The sequence below is a fragment of the Thalassophryne amazonica genome, chromosome 15, assembly GCF_902500255.1.
Source record: "Thalassophryne amazonica chromosome 15, fThaAma1.1, whole genome shotgun sequence".
In the NCBI taxonomy this organism is placed as follows: Eukaryota; Metazoa; Chordata; class Actinopteri; order Batrachoidiformes; family Batrachoididae; genus Thalassophryne; species Thalassophryne amazonica.
The window spans coordinates 16,703,558-16,721,336 of NC_047117.1; the positions used below are offsets into that span (position 1 = coordinate 16,703,558).

Genomic DNA, 17,779 nt, shown 5'->3' on the forward strand with positions numbered 1-17,779 from the left:
ATAACTTCAGTTTTATCTGAGTTTAAAAGCAGGAAATTAGAGGTCATCCATGTCTTTATGTCTGTAAGACAATCCTGCAGTTTAGCTAATTGGTGCGTATCCTCTGGCTTCATGGATAGATAAAGCTGGGTATCATCTGCGTAACAATGAAAATTTAAGCAATACTGTCTAATAATACTGCCTAAGGGAAGCATGTATAAAGTGAATAAAATTGGTCCTAGCACAGAACCTTGTGGAACTCCATAATTAACTTTAGTCTGTGAAGAAGATTCCCCATTTACATGAACAAACTGTAATCTATTAGACAAATATGATTCAAACCACCGCAGCGCAATGCCTTTAATACCTATGACATGCTCTAATCTCTGTAATAAAATTTTATGGTCAACAGTATCAAAAGCAGCACTGAGGTCCAACAGAACAAGCACAGAGATAAGTCCACTGTCCGAAGCCATAAGAAGATCATTTGTAACCTTCACTAATGCTGTTTCTGTACTATGATGAATTCTAAAACCTGACTGAAACTCTTCAAATAGACCATTCCTCTGCAGGTGATCAGTTAGCTGTTTTACAACTACCCTCTCAAGAATCTTTGAGAGAAAAGGAAGGTTGGAGATTGGCCTATAATTAGCTAAGATAGCTGGGTCAAGTGATGGCTTTTTAAGTAATGGTTTAATTACTGCCACCTTAAGGCCTGTGGTACATAACCAACTAACAAAGATAGATTGATCATATTTAAGATTGAAGCATTAAATAATGGTAGGACTTCCTTGAGCAGCCTGGCAGGAATGGGGTCTAATAAGCATGTTGATGGTTTGGATGAAGTAACTAATGAAAATAACTCAGGCAGAACAATCGGAGAGAAAGAGTCTAACCAAATACCGGCATCACTGAAAGCAGCCAAAGATAACGATACATCTTTGGGATGGTTATGAGTAATTTTTTCTCTAATAGTCAAAATTTTGTTAGCAAAGAAAGTCATGAAGTCATTACTAGTTAAAGTTAATGGAATACTCAGCTCAATAGAGCTCTGACTCTTTGTCAGCCTGGCTACAGTGCTGAAAAGAAACCTGGGGTTGTTCTTATTTTCTTCAATTAGTGATGAGTAGAAAGATGTCCTAGCTTCACGAAGGGCTTTCTTATAGAGCAACAAACTCTTTTTCCAGGCTAAGTGAAGATCTTCTAAATTAGTGAGACGCCATTTCCTCTCCAACTTACGGGTTATCAGCTTTAAGCTACGAGTTTGTGAGTTATACCACGGAGTCAGACACTTCTGATTTAAAGCTCTCTTTTTCAGAGGAGCTACAGCATCCAAAGTTGTCTTCAATGAGGATGTAAAACTATTGACAAGATACTCTAACTCCCTTACAGAGTTTAGGTAGCTACTCTGCTCTGTGTTGGTATATGACATTAGAGAACATAAAGAAGGAATCATATCCTTAAACCTAGTTACAGCGCTTTCTGAAAGACTTCTAGTGTAATGAAACTTATTCCCCACTGCAGGGTAGTCCATCAGGGTAAATGTAAATGTTATTAAAAAATGATCAGACAAAAGGGAGTTTTCAGGGAATACTGTTAAGTCTTCTATTTCCATACCATAAGTCAGAACAAGATCTAAAATATGATTAAAGTGGTGGGTGGACTCATTTACTTTTTGAGCAAAGCCGATAGAGTCTAATAATAGATTAAATGCAGTGTTGAGGCTGTCATTCTCAGCATCTGTGTGGATGTTAAAATCGCCCACTATAATTATCTTATCTGAGCTAAGCACTAAGTCAGACAAAAGGTCTGAAAATTCACAGAGAAACTCACAGTAACGACCAGGTGGACGATAGATAATAACAAATAAAACTGGTTTTTGGGACTTCCAATTTGGATGGACAAGACTAAGAGACAAGCTTTCAAATGAATTAAAGCTCTGTCTAGGTTTTTGATTAATTAATAAGCTGGAATGGAAGATTGCTGCTAATCCTCCGCCCCGGCCTGTGCTACGAGCATTCTGACAGTTAGTGTGACTCGGGGGTGTTGACTCATTTAAACTAACATATTCATCCTGCTGTAACCAAGTTTCTGTTAGGCAGAATAAATCAATACGTTGATCAATTATTATATCATTTACCAACAGGGACTTAGAAGAAAGAGACCTAATGTTTAATAGACCACATTTAACTGTTTTAGTCTGTGGTGCAATTGAAGGTGCTATATTATTTTTTCTTTTTGAATTTTTATGCTTAAATAGATTTTTGCTAGTTATTGGTGGTCTGGGAGCAGGCACCGTCTCTACGGGGATGGGGTAATAGGGGGATGGCAGGGGGAGAGAAGCTGCAGAGAGGTGTATAAGACCACAGCTCTGCCTCCTGGTCCCAACGCTAGACAGTCACAGTTTGGAGGATCCCAAAAAATTGGCCAGATTTCTAGAAATGAGAGCTGCTCCCTCTAAAGTGGGATGGATGCCGTCTCTCCTAACAAGACCAGGTTTTCCCCAGAAGCTTTGCCAATTATCAATGAAGCCCACCTCATTTTTGGACACCACTCAGACAGCCAGCAATTCAAGGAGAACATGCGGCTAAACATGTCACTCCCGGTCTGATTGGGGAGGGGCCCAGAGAAAACAACAGAGTCCGACATTGTTTTTGCAAAGTTACACACCGATTCAATGTTAATTTTAGTGACCTCCGATTGGCGTAACCGAGTGTCATTACTGCCGACGTGAATTACAATCTTACCAAATTTACGCTTAGCCTTAGCCAGCAATTTCAAATGTCCTTCGATGTCGCCTGCTCTGGCCCCCGGAAGACAATTGACAATGGTTGCTGGTGTCGCTAACTTCACATTTCTCAAAACAGAGTCGCCAATAACCAGAGTTTGATCCTCGGCGAGTGTATCGTCGAGTGGGGAAAAACGGTTAGAGATGTGAACGGGTTGACGGTGTACACGGGGCTTCTGTTTAGGGCTACGCTTCCTCCTCACAGTCACCCAGTCAGCCTGCCTTCCCGACTGCACGGGGTCTGCCAGGGGGGAACTAACAGCGGCTAAGCTACCTTGGTCCGCACCGACTACAGGGGCCTGGCTAGCTGTAGAATTTTCCACGGTGCGGAGCCGAGCCTCCAATTCGCCCAGCCTGGCCTCCAAAGCTACGAATAAGCTGCACTTATTACAAGTACCGTTACTGCTAAAAGAGGCCGAGGAATAACTAAACATTTCACACCCAGAGCAGAAAAGTACGGGAGAGACAGGAGAAGCCGCCATGCTAAAATGGCTAAGAGCTAGTAGCTACGCTAAGCTAGCGGATTCCCAAACAGGGAATCCGACACTAGACAGGCTGTGGAGCAGCACAGGTAACGCACAACAACAGTGCTAAAAAATAAAATAAAATAAAAATAAAAATCCACAGGACAGGCTGTGGAGCAGCACAGGCAACGCACGACAACAGTGCTAAAACAAAATAAAAATCCACTAGACAGGCTGTGGAGCAGCACAGGTAACGCACGACAACAGTGCTAAAACAAAATAAAAATCCACTAGACAGGCTGTGGAGCAGCACAGGTAATGCACAACAGTGCTAAAAAATAAAATAAAATAAAAATAAAAATCCACTGGACAGGCTGTGGAGCAGCACAGGCAACGCACGACAACAGTGCTAAAACAAAATAAAAATCCACTAGACAGGCTGTGGAGCAGCACAGGTAACGCACGACAACAGCGCCAAAAAAAATAAATAAATAAATAAAAATAAAAATAAAAATAAAAATAAAAATCAAAATCCACTGGACAGGCTGTGGAGCAGCACAGGTAACACACGACAACAGTGCTAAAAAATAAAATAAAAATCCACTAGACAGGCTGTGGAGCAGCACAGGTAACACATGACAACAGTGCTAAAAAATAAAATAAAAATCCACTGAACAGGCTGTGGAGCAGCACAGGTAACACACGACAACAGTGCTAAAAAAAAAAAAAATCAAAATCAAAATCCACTGGACAGGCTGTGGAGCAGCACAGGTAACGCACGACAACAGTGCCAAAAAATAAAATAAAAATCCACTGAACAGGCTGTGGAGCAGCACAGGTAACACACGACAACAGTGCCAAAAAATAAAATAAAAATCCACTGGACAGGCTGTGGAGCAGCGCAGGTAACACACGACAACAGTGCCAAAAAATAAAATAAAAATCCACTGGACAGGCTGTGGAGCAGCACAGGTAACGCACGACAACAGTGCTAAAAAATAAAATAAAAATCCACTGAACAGGCTGTGGAGCAGCATAGGTAACACATGACAACAGTGCCAAAAAATAAAATAAAAATCCACTGAACAGGCTGTGGAGCAGCACAGGTAACACACGACAACAGTGCCAAAAAATAAAATAAAAATCCACTGGACAGGCTGTGGAGCAGCACAGGTAACGCACGACAACAGTGCTAAAAAATAAAATAAAAATCCACTGAACAGGCTGTGGAGCAGCACAGGTAACGCACGACAACAGCGCTAAAATAAAATAAAAATCCACTGAACAGGCTGTGGAGCAGCACAGGTAACACACGACAACAGTGCTAAAAAAAAATAAAAATAATAATAATAAAATAAAAATCCACTGGACAGGCTGCGGAGCAGCACAGGTAACACACGACAACAGTGGTAAAAAATAAAATAAAAATCCACTAGACAGGCTGTGGAGCAGCACAGGTAACACACGACAACAGTGCTAAAAAAAAATAAAATAAAAATCAAAATCCACTGGACAGGCTGTGGAGCAGCACAGGTAACGCACGACAACAGTGCCAAAAAACAAAACAAAAATCCACTGAACAGGCTGTGGAGCAGCGCAGGTAACGCACGACAACAGTGCCAAAAAATAAAATAAAAATCCACTGGACAGGCTGTGGAGCAGCACAGGTAACGCACGACAACAGTGCCAAAAAACAAAACAAAAATCCACTGGACAGGCTGTGGAGCAGCACAGGTAACGCACGACAACAGTGCTAAAAAATAAAATAAAAATCCACTGAACAGGCTGTGGAGCAGCACAGGTAACACACGACAACAGTGCTAAAATAAAATAAAAATCCACTAGGCAAGCTGTGGAGCAGCACGACAACAGTGCTAAAAAATAAAACAAAAATAAAAACGAAAGCGTTAGCAAGCTAGTTAGCCTGCCAACGCTGATGAAGGCCAGCTGATAAAAGTGCTCCGTCGCGATGCTTCGACCGTTAGAGGTCTTCCTTAGGCGTTGGAGCACGGTGAAAAGTAAAAAAAAAGTAAAAAAGTCTTGAAAAAGACTGTTAATTCAAAGAACTCAAACAGCTCAGTTCAAACAGCTAACAGATACAGCAGAACACCGCTGTGCTCCGGAACAGGAAGTCAACTGATGAAACTCCCAGTGACAGTGCGCGCACATCTTTCATTAAAAAATGTCCTTAAACAGTAGAATGTCTGCATAAAGTCCGGCCTCTTCTGAATCTTCTCTGTTCTCTCACGACGTCCTGGGTGAATTAAGCCTTAAATTAGGATGTTTTCAGGTCGAAACAGGCCGACGACGGCGCCTGGAAGCGCTGCAGGACATCCCGCTCTGTGGGAAGTCCTTACAGCGACAGAAACACCCCATAATCTCTCATCAGCCGTTAAACTTTTCACCGAAAACCATCTTAATTTCTCGAATAGTATCCACTGGGATATTACTCACAGATCCAGAAAAAATTTTGATAAAGCAACACGCGCCGTCTCGAGCAGAGTGTGAAACAAAGGAATTCAGCCGAGAGGGCGGGACCACATCTCACTCAAGGCCTGCCCACAGGGAAATGACGTCACCGACACGCGTGAAAAACTCACGCATGCGCACGAGGGTTCAAGCATGATTGGTGGAATCACACGTCATTCAAATCCATATAGTTTAAAAAAAAAAAAAAAAAAAAAAGGGTCGGTTTATTGTCTAATAGACCTCATATATATATATATATATATATATATATATATATATATATATATATATATATATATATATATATATATATATATATATATATATATATATATATATATATATATATATATATATATGTGGGTGTGTATGTATGTATATATACACACATATATGTATATTTATGTTTACATTTATATAAATATGTACATATGTAAGTTTATTGATACATAGAAAGACTTTTCCTTTTCTTTCCTCCTTGTTTCCCCCTCTTACATCACTTACATCATTATCACCAGATCAGGGTCGGCGAGTGGGGGTCTGTTGCTCAAAGGTCTCCCCCTTCTGCCAGCAGACTCCAAAACCTTGTCTTTTAATGCAGAGCCTAGGACATTCAGCAAAGGGTGGACCGGTGTCAGGGGGCGACCCGCAGGTTTACAAAATACTTTGCATCTTTTAATGCACCACACACATGACAAATGGGGAAGGAGGGGAAGGGGAAAAAAAAAAAGAAAATAATAATAATAATGATAAATTAATAAAAAAGTTAAGGTAATTAAATTAATAAAATAATAAAATGAATGTAGCATAATTGTATATATGTATATGTATTATGTGTATACATGTGTGTATAGGTGATGTGTGTATTTTGTGTATGTATGTTTGCATGTATGATGTGTATATATATATATATACACATATATATACACACATATATATATACACACATATATACACACACACGTGTATATAGAGAGAGACAGAATTACCATCGACACACACAAGAATAGTCCTTTTAAATAGTCATTTTCTGAGTAAATGAGGGGAATTTGACATATGAAAATGGGTTAAGGAATGACACCAGCAATATCAATAGCAATTTAAAAAAAATGGTAATAATAATAGAAATTTAAAAAAAAAATTTTTGATTGACAATAATTATTGTCATTATTACTTATTGTCATTATTTTTATTATTATTATTATTATTACTATTATTATAGATACTCATCACTAATATATGATATCAATTACATAGTAATAAAAAAGGAATATTGGTCACACTCGGTAGTCGTAATAACATATGGGTATTTGGGGGTGGGATTAAATAAATTCGTCTTCATCCCACCCCTTTTCGGGTTAAGTGCGCGGGTATGTATGCGTGTATGTTTGTATCTCCTGTTCTTTTCAACCTAATGTGGGTAAATGTAGATGTCAAAGAAATGCTTATTTTGTAAAACTCAAAATAAATGATCAATCAGTCAATCAATCAATCAATCAAACAAATAAAACATAAAATAAAAAATACTCATAAAAAAAGAGAATAAAAATAGGTTTTAAGTCTTGACTTAAAAATGTACACGGACTCCAACTGCCTCACTGAGGGCCATGTACTGGCTAACCCAGAATGAGAATGCCCACTCAACAAACTTCCCCAGCCTTCTGGACATGATGAAGGGACTTGGACGGTCGTACCTGGCTTTTCCCCTTTGGGTACCCCTAGAATGGCCAACTTCGATACTAGCTTCTCTTGAGAGGAGCCTTGGGTACCAGTAGAATGACTGTGTCAAACAAGTGGCTACTCTGGGACTCGGATGTGGTGGCTCACTTGCATTGATGAGTTTCTCTGTGCACGACTCAGCACACAGGTGCCTCACTGTTGACGACCCCAGTGGCTGGAGAAGGCCAAGGGGACCCCCCGTTTCACCTTGCAGTGGCAAACAGATGGCTACAGATGGCTGGTTGCCATACAGGACCCAAAGTCATCCCGTGGTGTGGTGGATGCAGTGACTCAGGGCACGAGTGTATTCTCCCTGACTTTACTTGTAAAAATAGGACTACAACATGCAACAATGTTGCTAATTGAAACACAAACCTCTGGCACTGCTGGGCCAGAGCTGGCTATATGCCATTCTAGATTAGATTATTACTTTGAAAATCATTTGTTTCAATTATTTTGCCAGAGTACCAAAACAGTAAACAACAGTTAGTTGTTTCTGTTAGTACAGAAAGTTTTAGTAGTTAAAAAAAGCCAACTGGAAAACAAGTACCAAAAGCAAGTTTAGAACAGTGCCTAAAATGATAAAATAAAATACAATAACTATAAAAGATTTATGCAACATGACGGAAGATATATTGCACAAGATGTTTGATAGTGCACAGCATCAGCTATGGACTACATTGTCAGGATTGTTTTTGAACTATCTGACTGTTTTTGCAAGTTGACTGAGAATAATTTTGGATTGGATTGCTATTTAAAATTTGTGTTTGACTGTTTGGAATCTCTTGACGTCAAAGGATCAGCGACGCACGCCAAAATGTAAGTCCCTTTTCTCTTGTTTAGAAATTGATAACATATCAAATGGAATCTATTTTAGGCGTTTTATAAAACAAATAATGAAATGATCCATTCATGGAGGGCAAACCGAGATGAACGCAACATTTCATTTTTCACCTCATGAAATATTCTTACCATTGAACTTATAAACATTCATTATTTGTATAATGTTGCACATAAGTTGAATAACTCTTTTTTCATTATGTATTCATCCTGTAGAAGAGGGAGGAATTACACAGCCTGATTGCCACAAGTAGGAAAGACTTTCTGTGGCATTCTGTGGTGCACCTCGGTGGTCTCAGTCTACAAATGAAGGTGCATTGACAGGCCGTCAGTATGGCATGCAGGGAGTGGGAGGTGTTTTCCCAGGATGCAGCTTCCTCAGCGTCCTCCTCTCTGACACCTCTACCACAGACTCCAGCTCAACCATCAAGGGCAGAGCCAGCTCCCCTGATGAGCTTGTTGAGTTTGTTCGTGTCAGCTGCCTTCAGCCCGCTGCCCAGCACACTACAGCGTATAAGATGATGCTCAAGACCACCGAGTGATAAAACATCTGCAACATATTTCTGCAGACATTGAAAGATCTAAGCCTTCTTAGGAAATACAATCAGCTCTCTGACCTTTTACTTATACACAACATTTGTGTTTAGAATCCAGTCCAGTCTGTTGTCCATGTGGACACCCAGGTACTTGTAGTAATCCACAATGTCCACATCTGTTCCACTGACGGTAACTGGGTTCAGACAGGTCTTCTGTCTTCTAAAGTCCACCACCAGCTCCTTCATCTTAGATATGTTCAGCTACAGGTGGTTACCTCCACACTCCTGCACTCAGCCTCCTGGTCTCTGCTGACGCAGCCCACAATAGCAAAGTCATCTGAAAACTTCTGCAGGTGGCAGGACTGTGACCAGAACCTGAAGCCTGAGGTGTAGAGTGTGAACAAGAAGGGAGACAGGACCCTCCCCTGTGGTGCCCCCATCCTGCTCACGATGCTGTCAATGTAATGTTACAAAACCTCATTTACTGTGGGCGGCCTGTGAGGTAGTTGGTAACCCAGGCCTCTAGTGGAGCCTCCACTTTCATGTCTCGTAACTTATCACTGTGCATGGCAGGTCAGATGGTGTTGAATGCACTGGAGAAGTCAAAGAACATGACTCTCACAGTGCTGCCTGCCTCCTCCAGGTGAGAGTAAGCTCTGTGCAGCATGAAGATGATGGCATCCTCCACTCCCCTGTTGGGCTGGTACGTGAAATGCAGGGGGTTCAGCGATGATTCAAGGACTGTGCGGAGGTGCCTCGGGACAAGCTTCTCCAGTGACTTTATAACATGTGATGGGCCACAGGTCTGAAGTCACTAAGTGTGTTGGGGTTCTTCTTGGGCACAGGAACCAGGCATGAGGTTTTCCTCTGCTCAGGAACAACCATCTGGCTCAGGCTCAAGTTGAAAATGTGCTGGAAAATCCCATACCGCTGGATAGCACATCCCTTCAGCACTCTGCGGCTGAGACCGTCAGGACCCGCAGCCTTTCCTAGACACAGGCGGCCAAATTCTCTTCTCACATCCTCAATATTGATGGTGAAGGGAGGGGATGGAGAGAGCCCTGGTTGAGATGGGGGGCAGGAGCAAGCAGAGGCATTGAGAAGAATGAGGGTGTATGGGAGAAGGTAATAATAATAATAATAATAATAGGAGTGTGAGCTGAGTGCACAGGGGATGGGGAGCAATGAGAGGAGCTGGAGGAAGGGTGGGCAGAGTCCATGTAGTCAAACCTGTTGACAAACAGGGTTAGCTTATTGGCCTCATGTAGGTCTCCTTCCACCATCTAGTCCGCCTTCTTACCATGACCAGTGATGGTTCTCATCCCACTCCACACCTCCCTCATGTTGTTCTGTTGGAGCTTGCCCTCCAGCTTCCTCCTGTAACTGTCCTTCCCCTCTGCGATCACCTCCCTCAGTTCTTGCTGCACTCTCTTCAGCTCCTCTCTGTCTCCTCAAAACATCCAGAAAGACTGTCTTCTGCCTCCTGTGACTACCTCCACACCACTCTGGTGATCACAGACCAGGTTACTTCCACTTTTCCAAGCGGCGAGAGGGCTGTGGTACTGTATGCTTCCTTGACATTAGCATTCAGGAGGTCTATAGTCTTATTGTCTCTTGTTTTATGGTCCACAAACTGCTTGAAAGTGGAAAGGGATGATGAAAGGGTAATGTGGTTAAAATCCCCAGACATGCCAATGAAAGTACTGAGGTGTAGGGTCTGCAGCCTTGCAGTCATGGAGGTGATGACGTCACTGGCCCTCAATGCCATTAAAAACATTTAAAAATTACATAATTAACAGGAAATAAAAGGTTTGAGCTGCTTGTGGAACAACTGACCAGCTCGTCACTCTCACAAGGATCCTGGAGGGTGAGAAGTTCCGTCATCCGTGGGGAGCTTGCAGTAGAGCCACTGCTCCTTCGTGCTGAAAGGAGCTAGCTGGTTTGGGCATCTGTAAGGATGACACCTGAGCACCTTCCTAGGGAGGTGTTCCAGGGACGTCCACCTGGGAGGAGACTCCGGGGAAGACCCAGGACTAGGTGGAGAGATTATATCTCCACACTGGCCTGGGAAAACCTTGGGATCCACCAGTCAGAGGTGGATCCCAGATCAGAGATGGTACGGGAGAGGGAAGTCTGGGGTCCCCTGCTAGAGCTGTTGCCCCTGTGACCCGATCTAGGATAAGCGGTTGAAGATGGGTGAGTGAGTGAGTAAAAGGGTTGAGCTCTTCTTCTAAAAACTGTTGAGGTCTAAAGTTTTAAAAACATTCTGGAATCACACACACCATTCCAACTCATTATAGAAACTTTGCACAATTTATTACTACCCTTGAAAAATGTCAGCTACCTATTTCATACACACTACACAATGTAGAGCCCACAGATCCCCACGGGAAACATGCTAGTTGTTCTTTTGGAGAGAATTAACACATTTAAGTGATTTTTTTTTTTTTTCTCTGAGCAAGAGGCCACAAAAGAAATTCAGTCAAGCAGATGTATGTCTGTGCATTTCCAGAAGCACATTTCCTGTCACACCACAAAGCACACACTGGATCTGCTACTAAAAAATACAGAGGGAGAAAAAGTAAACCGCTGAAACTAAACCCACTCAGAGGGATGAGACGGGACAGGGTAACAGGGCACTCCGAGACTGCAGCTCCAAACGCTGCTTTGACTGTTGGCTCGTTTGTTTCCTTGTATGTAAGTGATCCGTGTCTGGCCTGCAGCACGCCGCTGCTCCCTGTGTCACCGCGGGAGCTGCTTTACCAATCTGTGTCCGGTGCCAGGATTAGCTTCAGGCAAATCTTCCTGTACCTACTCACAAAGGTTTCACAGTCTCCGTTCACAGTTTAAACCAGCATCTGCTGCAAAAGATTACAGATTATAAGTGGTCCCTCCACATGGCGTGATGCCACTTTAACAACCAGCACACTCGTGCGCATGCTGATGCTCTGAAGTGAAATAAACCCTGTGCAAAAACAACAGCTGCCATGGTTTACTCTCTTTTTAATGATTTTATGATTAAATAAATATTTAATTGAATAAACTTACATTTAAATAGAGTTGGAATTTGGTCCTCAAATTCTGTGGCTGTGCATGTCAAAACTGCTTTTTAGGCCTTAAATGGGTCATGGAAGACAAAGTCATAGGGCCCTATCATGATGATCTATAGCGCTCTGTTTAAAGCAGAGGTCTCAAACTGATTCCAGAAAAGGCCAAGAGGTGCAGGGTTTTGTTTTTTGTAACCAAAAGATTACAGGACTGTGAAATCATCTATTTGCACAGTTTGTAATCTCAGTGCCAAGTAAGGCGCATAGATTCTTAACATGAATCACATAAATCAGATTTTTCATCTGTCATTCCCTTTAAGACTTGTGTAGCAGCGGAATATTTCATGTTACGCCCAAAACATACCCTTGAACTACTAAACACAACTAGACTCTGTCTGTGAGAGAAGTGAGAGGTTTTCTGGCAAGGGAACAGATCTGTGCCCAAAACATCAAAAGAGTTCCACATTTCATCAGATGCAGACAGTTTTCATTTCAAATCATGTGTGAAGCACCTTAGAGCTGTCTCTCTGGTGCAAAATCATTGAAAAAAAAAAAAAATAGATTATCACCATCAGTCACAATAAATGCAAATGAAAAATTCTACTTACTGTATTTTTTAATTTATTCAAGTGGATCCAGATTGTAATTAATGTTCTTGTACCTTAAATCAGAACCTAACGCGCAAATCTCAATAAAACCTGGATGGCACATTATCACCGCACACAAAAGGTGAGAAGTGAAGCAGGTACAGCGTTACCATGGAGACAACAGGCGGAACCTTTGGCGGGATTGCAAACACGTTTACCTGTCAGCAGGGAAAAGTGTTTGCCCAAGGGCTCAGCGTCAGAGCAGCTTCATTACAAGACAAACCACCACACATAGAAGTCACAAATCCAATCAGCAAAACTTTGTCAAGAAAACACTTTGGCGATGTGAAAGAACATTCTTGTATTCTTGTGGTGGTGGTGGGGGGGGTGTTTGTTTTTTGTATAAGAGAATATATTTAGTCGCCAGGTTTTTTTTCATGTTATAGCAGAGACACTTTTTTATACATCATATTATTTTTTCTCTGAGCAAGAGGCCACAAAAGAAATTCAGTCAAGCAGATGTATGTTTTTTCATTGCAGGGTAAAATTACGGGAGACATTCAGACAACAAAGAACTTTTACCCGAGTGGGCACCAATTATTCATCCCCTCCCACACTAATAAATCAAGGCCCCAAGCAACATCTTCCGCCTCAAGATGACGTCAAAGAATTGCTCTTTCGCTGTTACACTCGGCCTCCACGGCAACCGCGGCGACACTGCCCTTCCCCCTGACCTGACCCACGGAGAAACGCTTTTCCACAGTGGCATTGTTTCCCACACTTGAATGGCTTGCCTTCCAGTTCTGTTCAGCATGTATAACGGCACACAAAAGCCAACAAAACAAGGGTCTGAGACTCACAACAAAGCAGAAGCGCAGTTGTAAAGTCTTACATTCTGAAGGAAGAGATGGTGGTGTGGTGCATCTGCCTGGGAATGCAAGAATCACGAGGATGTTTAGTTTATATATAGCACCAAATCACAATAAAGCTGCCTCAAGGCGCATCTAACCTTACCAACTCCTAGAGCAAGCACACAGGCGACAGTGGTAAGGAAAAACACCCTCTGATGATATTGAGGAAGAAACCTCAAGCAGACCAGGGTCAAAGGGGTGACCCTCTGCTTAGGCCATTCGAACAAAAAGGTTTACAATAGAGAACACAACACAACAACTGACAAGAGCCCATGCATCGGGGACTGGACGCCTGCATTATTGCAACTTATTTTTGCAATAATAGTGCCCTCCTCAAAAAGAAGAAGAAGAAAAAAAACACCACCAACACGGTGACAACAAATTTCCTTCACAACCGGTCGATCTGGCAGTTACTTATTTTGACTGTGCAAGAAGGACATAAGTGAGGAAAGCCACTAAGACACCCAGAAGAAGATATGGGCTTCTCTGGCTGTGATTGGAGAAATTGTGCATAGTGCACGTTTTTCATTTTGCATCTCCACTCTTAGCTTCATAGTGGAGTAGCGCAGAGAAGGATATTCTTTCACCAAAGCATATCAGATCCAGGCTTGCATCTCAGATGTACCTTCTGCCAATGTATGGGTGAACTTTCAAGTCTTCTTTTTAAGAAAATCCTCCTCTATACCTCTTCATCATGAGGCTGTATAACCGGGGATAAAAAATGCAAAACTTGCACTGTGCACAATTTCTCTGAGGTCTCTCGAAATCATCTCAGTGAGGCTCTAAACTGGATATATCAGCTACATAGCATCCTTGCAATTTTTTTTTTTTAACCATAAATGGTTTCAGGATTCTGTTTGTTGTTTTATTTTTTTTTTAAATAATGGAAATCTGAACAACATTTGGCAGCAGCTTTGTGCAATTCTGGAAGTACTGTGTAGAAGGAAAAATTCACTATGGCCAGGGCCAGGTCCAATTCTCAAGGTCGGTGCTCCGTCACTTAAAATAGTGGCCAATCCGAAGGTGAGAATTCGTGGCGGCTCAGTGAAAACACGCTCGGTCTGTATGTTGTCTAATAGAAATCAGCCGTTTTTTTATTGTCACTAACTCGCGTCTAACGGCCAGCTGACAGCTATCATTGCCTGGAACGATTCTTACCCCTTTGAAAAGTGACCAGATTACATGTATTTGTATTGAGTTTGGTGATGTTTTCACAGAGAAAACCCGCCAATGCCCGGCTGGCCGACCTTGAGAATTCCAATGTATTTCCAATTTGCATACAGAACATCTTTTGGGAAAAAAAAAAATTATTTTTATTTTTAATAATCCAAAATGTAACTGCTGTTTCTGTTGCTGCATCTTTTTGAAATGAGGTTCTACGTAAACCCGATGCTTCAGCTCCCCAGCAACCTTAGAAATTATTTCTAATCTCAACTGTTTAGGATAAGTGTTAGGATTTAATGTTTCTGAAATACATAAAAAGCTTGAAAATTTTAAAAAATACATCTACTTCTGGATCACGGCTTTGCACACTTCTGGAAGTCTTTCTGTGTTTGTCTGAGTGTTGTTATTGTATTGTTTTTCCCACCCAACAAAACTGTTTTTTTTTTTAGCTTTAGAAATTGATGGCATTACAGAAACAGAAAAAAAAAAGTCATTCTGAGTGGGGGGTTGTATTTCAATGATTTTTCAATTTATATTTTCTGCTGACAAGACCGACGAAGAGAAAAGGAAAAAGATTTTTTTTTAATAAAGACTAGAATGCAAAATTTTGCACAGTACTATATAATAACAGCACAAATTACGCCCTTAGAATAATATTCTAATCTAAACCCACAGGTTTATACTGTACAGGTGTGCCTAATTTTCTGGTCACTGCGCGCCTTTTACGTTACCAAAAAAAAAAAAAAAAACATAAGCAGGTAAAGTAGATCCAGACGTGTTCCAGGACCACACATGTCTGATGCCATCGTTTCAGACAAAAGAAACAAATAGCAGCAACGTTAAAATGTTGCTGGACGTCCACCCGGTGCGGCGGTAAAGTGCGGACACTCACCGGCCAGAGGCGCGAGCTCGTCCGGTCACATAATCCGCTCCCGCGTCGCTGGAGTTCAGCGGGAAAGACTTCAGAGGAGGCAGCGTGCGCTGCGGTTCCGGTTCTGACACACAATGGACCGCAGACACAAGCTGCACACCACCGCGGTGTTGCGCGCTTTCTGCTACGTCATCGGTCCAGGTAGACCAGGCACGTCCACGACTGGTCTGAGCGCGCCCCCGCGCCGCATGTGGCCAAGGCCAATGTAGTCCTAAAACTCCGTCGTAGGGTACGACTTCTTATGTCTTTTTTTTTTTTTTTTTTTTTTTTTTTTTACATGATTTACAAATTATATACAAGAACCAATATCACAGCTTTCCCCAGCCAGGGAAATATTATAAAATAATAAAATAAATTCCTTTCCAAAAATTGCCATCACCATATACAAAACATTTAAAGTCAACACAAATAGGAATTCCGCAACAGTTGCTGAAAGTTGGGGACACCTGGAATAAAACCGAAAGTCAAACGAGTGGAATTTCGGGATTCTGAATTGGTGGCAAATACTTGTTTTGCACCAGAACCACTCCTTGGTGGAAAAATGGCCACACCCACTTTCAGAGGTAAATTTTCATTATTTTAATATCTCAAATACTACTCAGAAAACAATACTGATCTACAATGCTCCAGTGTCACGTGTCTCAGGAGTCTAGGTGCCAGTCTTCTCCAGATTCTACGTTCAGTACTTTAACATTTCCCATAATGCCCCTGGCAGCCCCCTGCGCTTCCCAGAATGCACCAGGGTGCCAACAGTCTCACAGCGCATGTAAACAATGACTAACGCGGACGTCAATGGCGTTGATCGAGCGAATTTACGGGCGATTATGACGATGACACGTTCAGACAAGTCGAGAGGGTTATCTGAAGGAGGTGTAAGCACCTGTGATGGACTTCTGCTGTGCCTCGATGTTGTCTTGTTGTCCATACTTCACCATGTTTGTTTACATTGTGCCCTGAACTGGAATTTTGCTGAAACTGATCTCTCGTGTCAGTCATGGACTGCACGATGGTGCGAGATTCACAACTACCAAACCCTGAGTCATCATGAATACAGTTCTTGCATGTAATGTCTTTACAACCTTAGACTAGTATGATCAAAATTGTACGATTGTTGAAGAAAATCCCACCCATTCCTGCAATGTGTATTTTCAGGCGAAATGCTGAGAATTTATGCTCGCACAGTAAAGACATGCATTGATTTTATGTCTCCTCCCATCCTGCACGAGAAAACGTCATTTAGGCTATTAATAAAGAGATTTGTTTCATTTCTGTTTCATATATGTGTGCCATATATGGGCATGCAGTGTTGCTACGGTAAATCTCGCTGTGTCTGGCTGTGGACCTGCTCTGCTCTGTTCTTCCTGTGCGCTGCTCCTGTTAAATTAAAGACAAACACTTTTAATCACAAGACCGACAAGATTTTTAACTAGACATTGGTCTAGCAGGGAAAAATATCAGACATAGGTCAAAAGTTACTGGTCTGTGTCCTCGGACCAGTGGATTTGTCTACCCTTGAGCTCTCCAATACAGTTGCTTCTTGTGAACCGGAGTAGCTCCTCAGGAGCCATGGAGTCCAGTGTTGGACCTGGCTCTTACCCATGATTTCCTACATGCATCCATAATCACTGGGATCCAAAGGCATGCTCAGAATCATCTCCAAACTAGAGACTAGTCTCTAGTTTGGAGACAGGCATGGAGAGAGCACCCAAAGTAGTACCTGGTGCATGGTATACTGTATGCCACCAGAAACCGAGAGATCCCACACTGGCAAAGGTGAAACAATATGTCTATCCAGGTTTGCCAAAACATGTGTCTGATGAGGCTATACAGCCATATGTGAGATGAAAATTTGATCCGATTGTGGAAGATGATTGTTTTCTTTGGGGATTCAGAGTAGTCATTTCAGAGCTAGTTTACTGTGGTGGCCACATGAAGACATCGAGTCTGAGGTAAATCAGTGTGTGTCCCTTCGTTTTTTTTTTTTCTCTTTGGGCTTCATACTTTGCTTTCTTTTGCTATAAACAATATGTTTGAGCCTTCATTCTACTAAAAGGAGGGTTCTCAATCTTAGCCTTATGCTAGCAGTAAGTAGCCACCATACAGGAGAGCAACCTTGTCTGAGTCATCCTTTTTTCCTTGGTTTTCTAGTTGAGCTTCAAAATGCAAAAAGCAGAGTAAGTTTTGTCAGTTTTGGGTTACTGCACCAACATGGCTGCCTCCATGAGCGGGCCACTCCCACAATCCCAGAGGGGGCTCATTTTAAGTTCATGAAACCATTGATTTGCCTTTGCAAATACTTGTACACTCATGCACAGATGGCTATAAATGCCATATTCATTTCTGC

General features: G+C 42.0%; 1 protein-coding gene across 1 annotated transcript in view; it reads right to left on the minus strand.

Annotated features, from left to right (window-relative positions):
- Positions 1–17,035, minus strand: part of fhdc1 (FH2 domain containing 1) — a 30,188-nt gene extending 13,153 nt beyond the window's left edge. The window contains exons 1-5 of the mRNA XM_034187769.1: positions 16,946–17,035; positions 16,749–16,809; positions 15,397–15,499; positions 10,096–10,238; positions 9,724–9,856 (exon numbers count right to left, since the gene is read on the minus strand). Coding sequence (XP_034043660.1) covers positions 9,724–9,856; positions 10,096–10,238; positions 15,397–15,499; positions 16,749–16,809; positions 16,946–17,035 — 530 coding nt within the window. The remainder of the gene's footprint in view (positions 1–9,723; positions 9,857–10,095; positions 10,239–15,396; positions 15,500–16,748; positions 16,810–16,945) is intronic.
- Between the last annotated feature and the right edge of the window lie 744 nt (positions 17,036–17,779).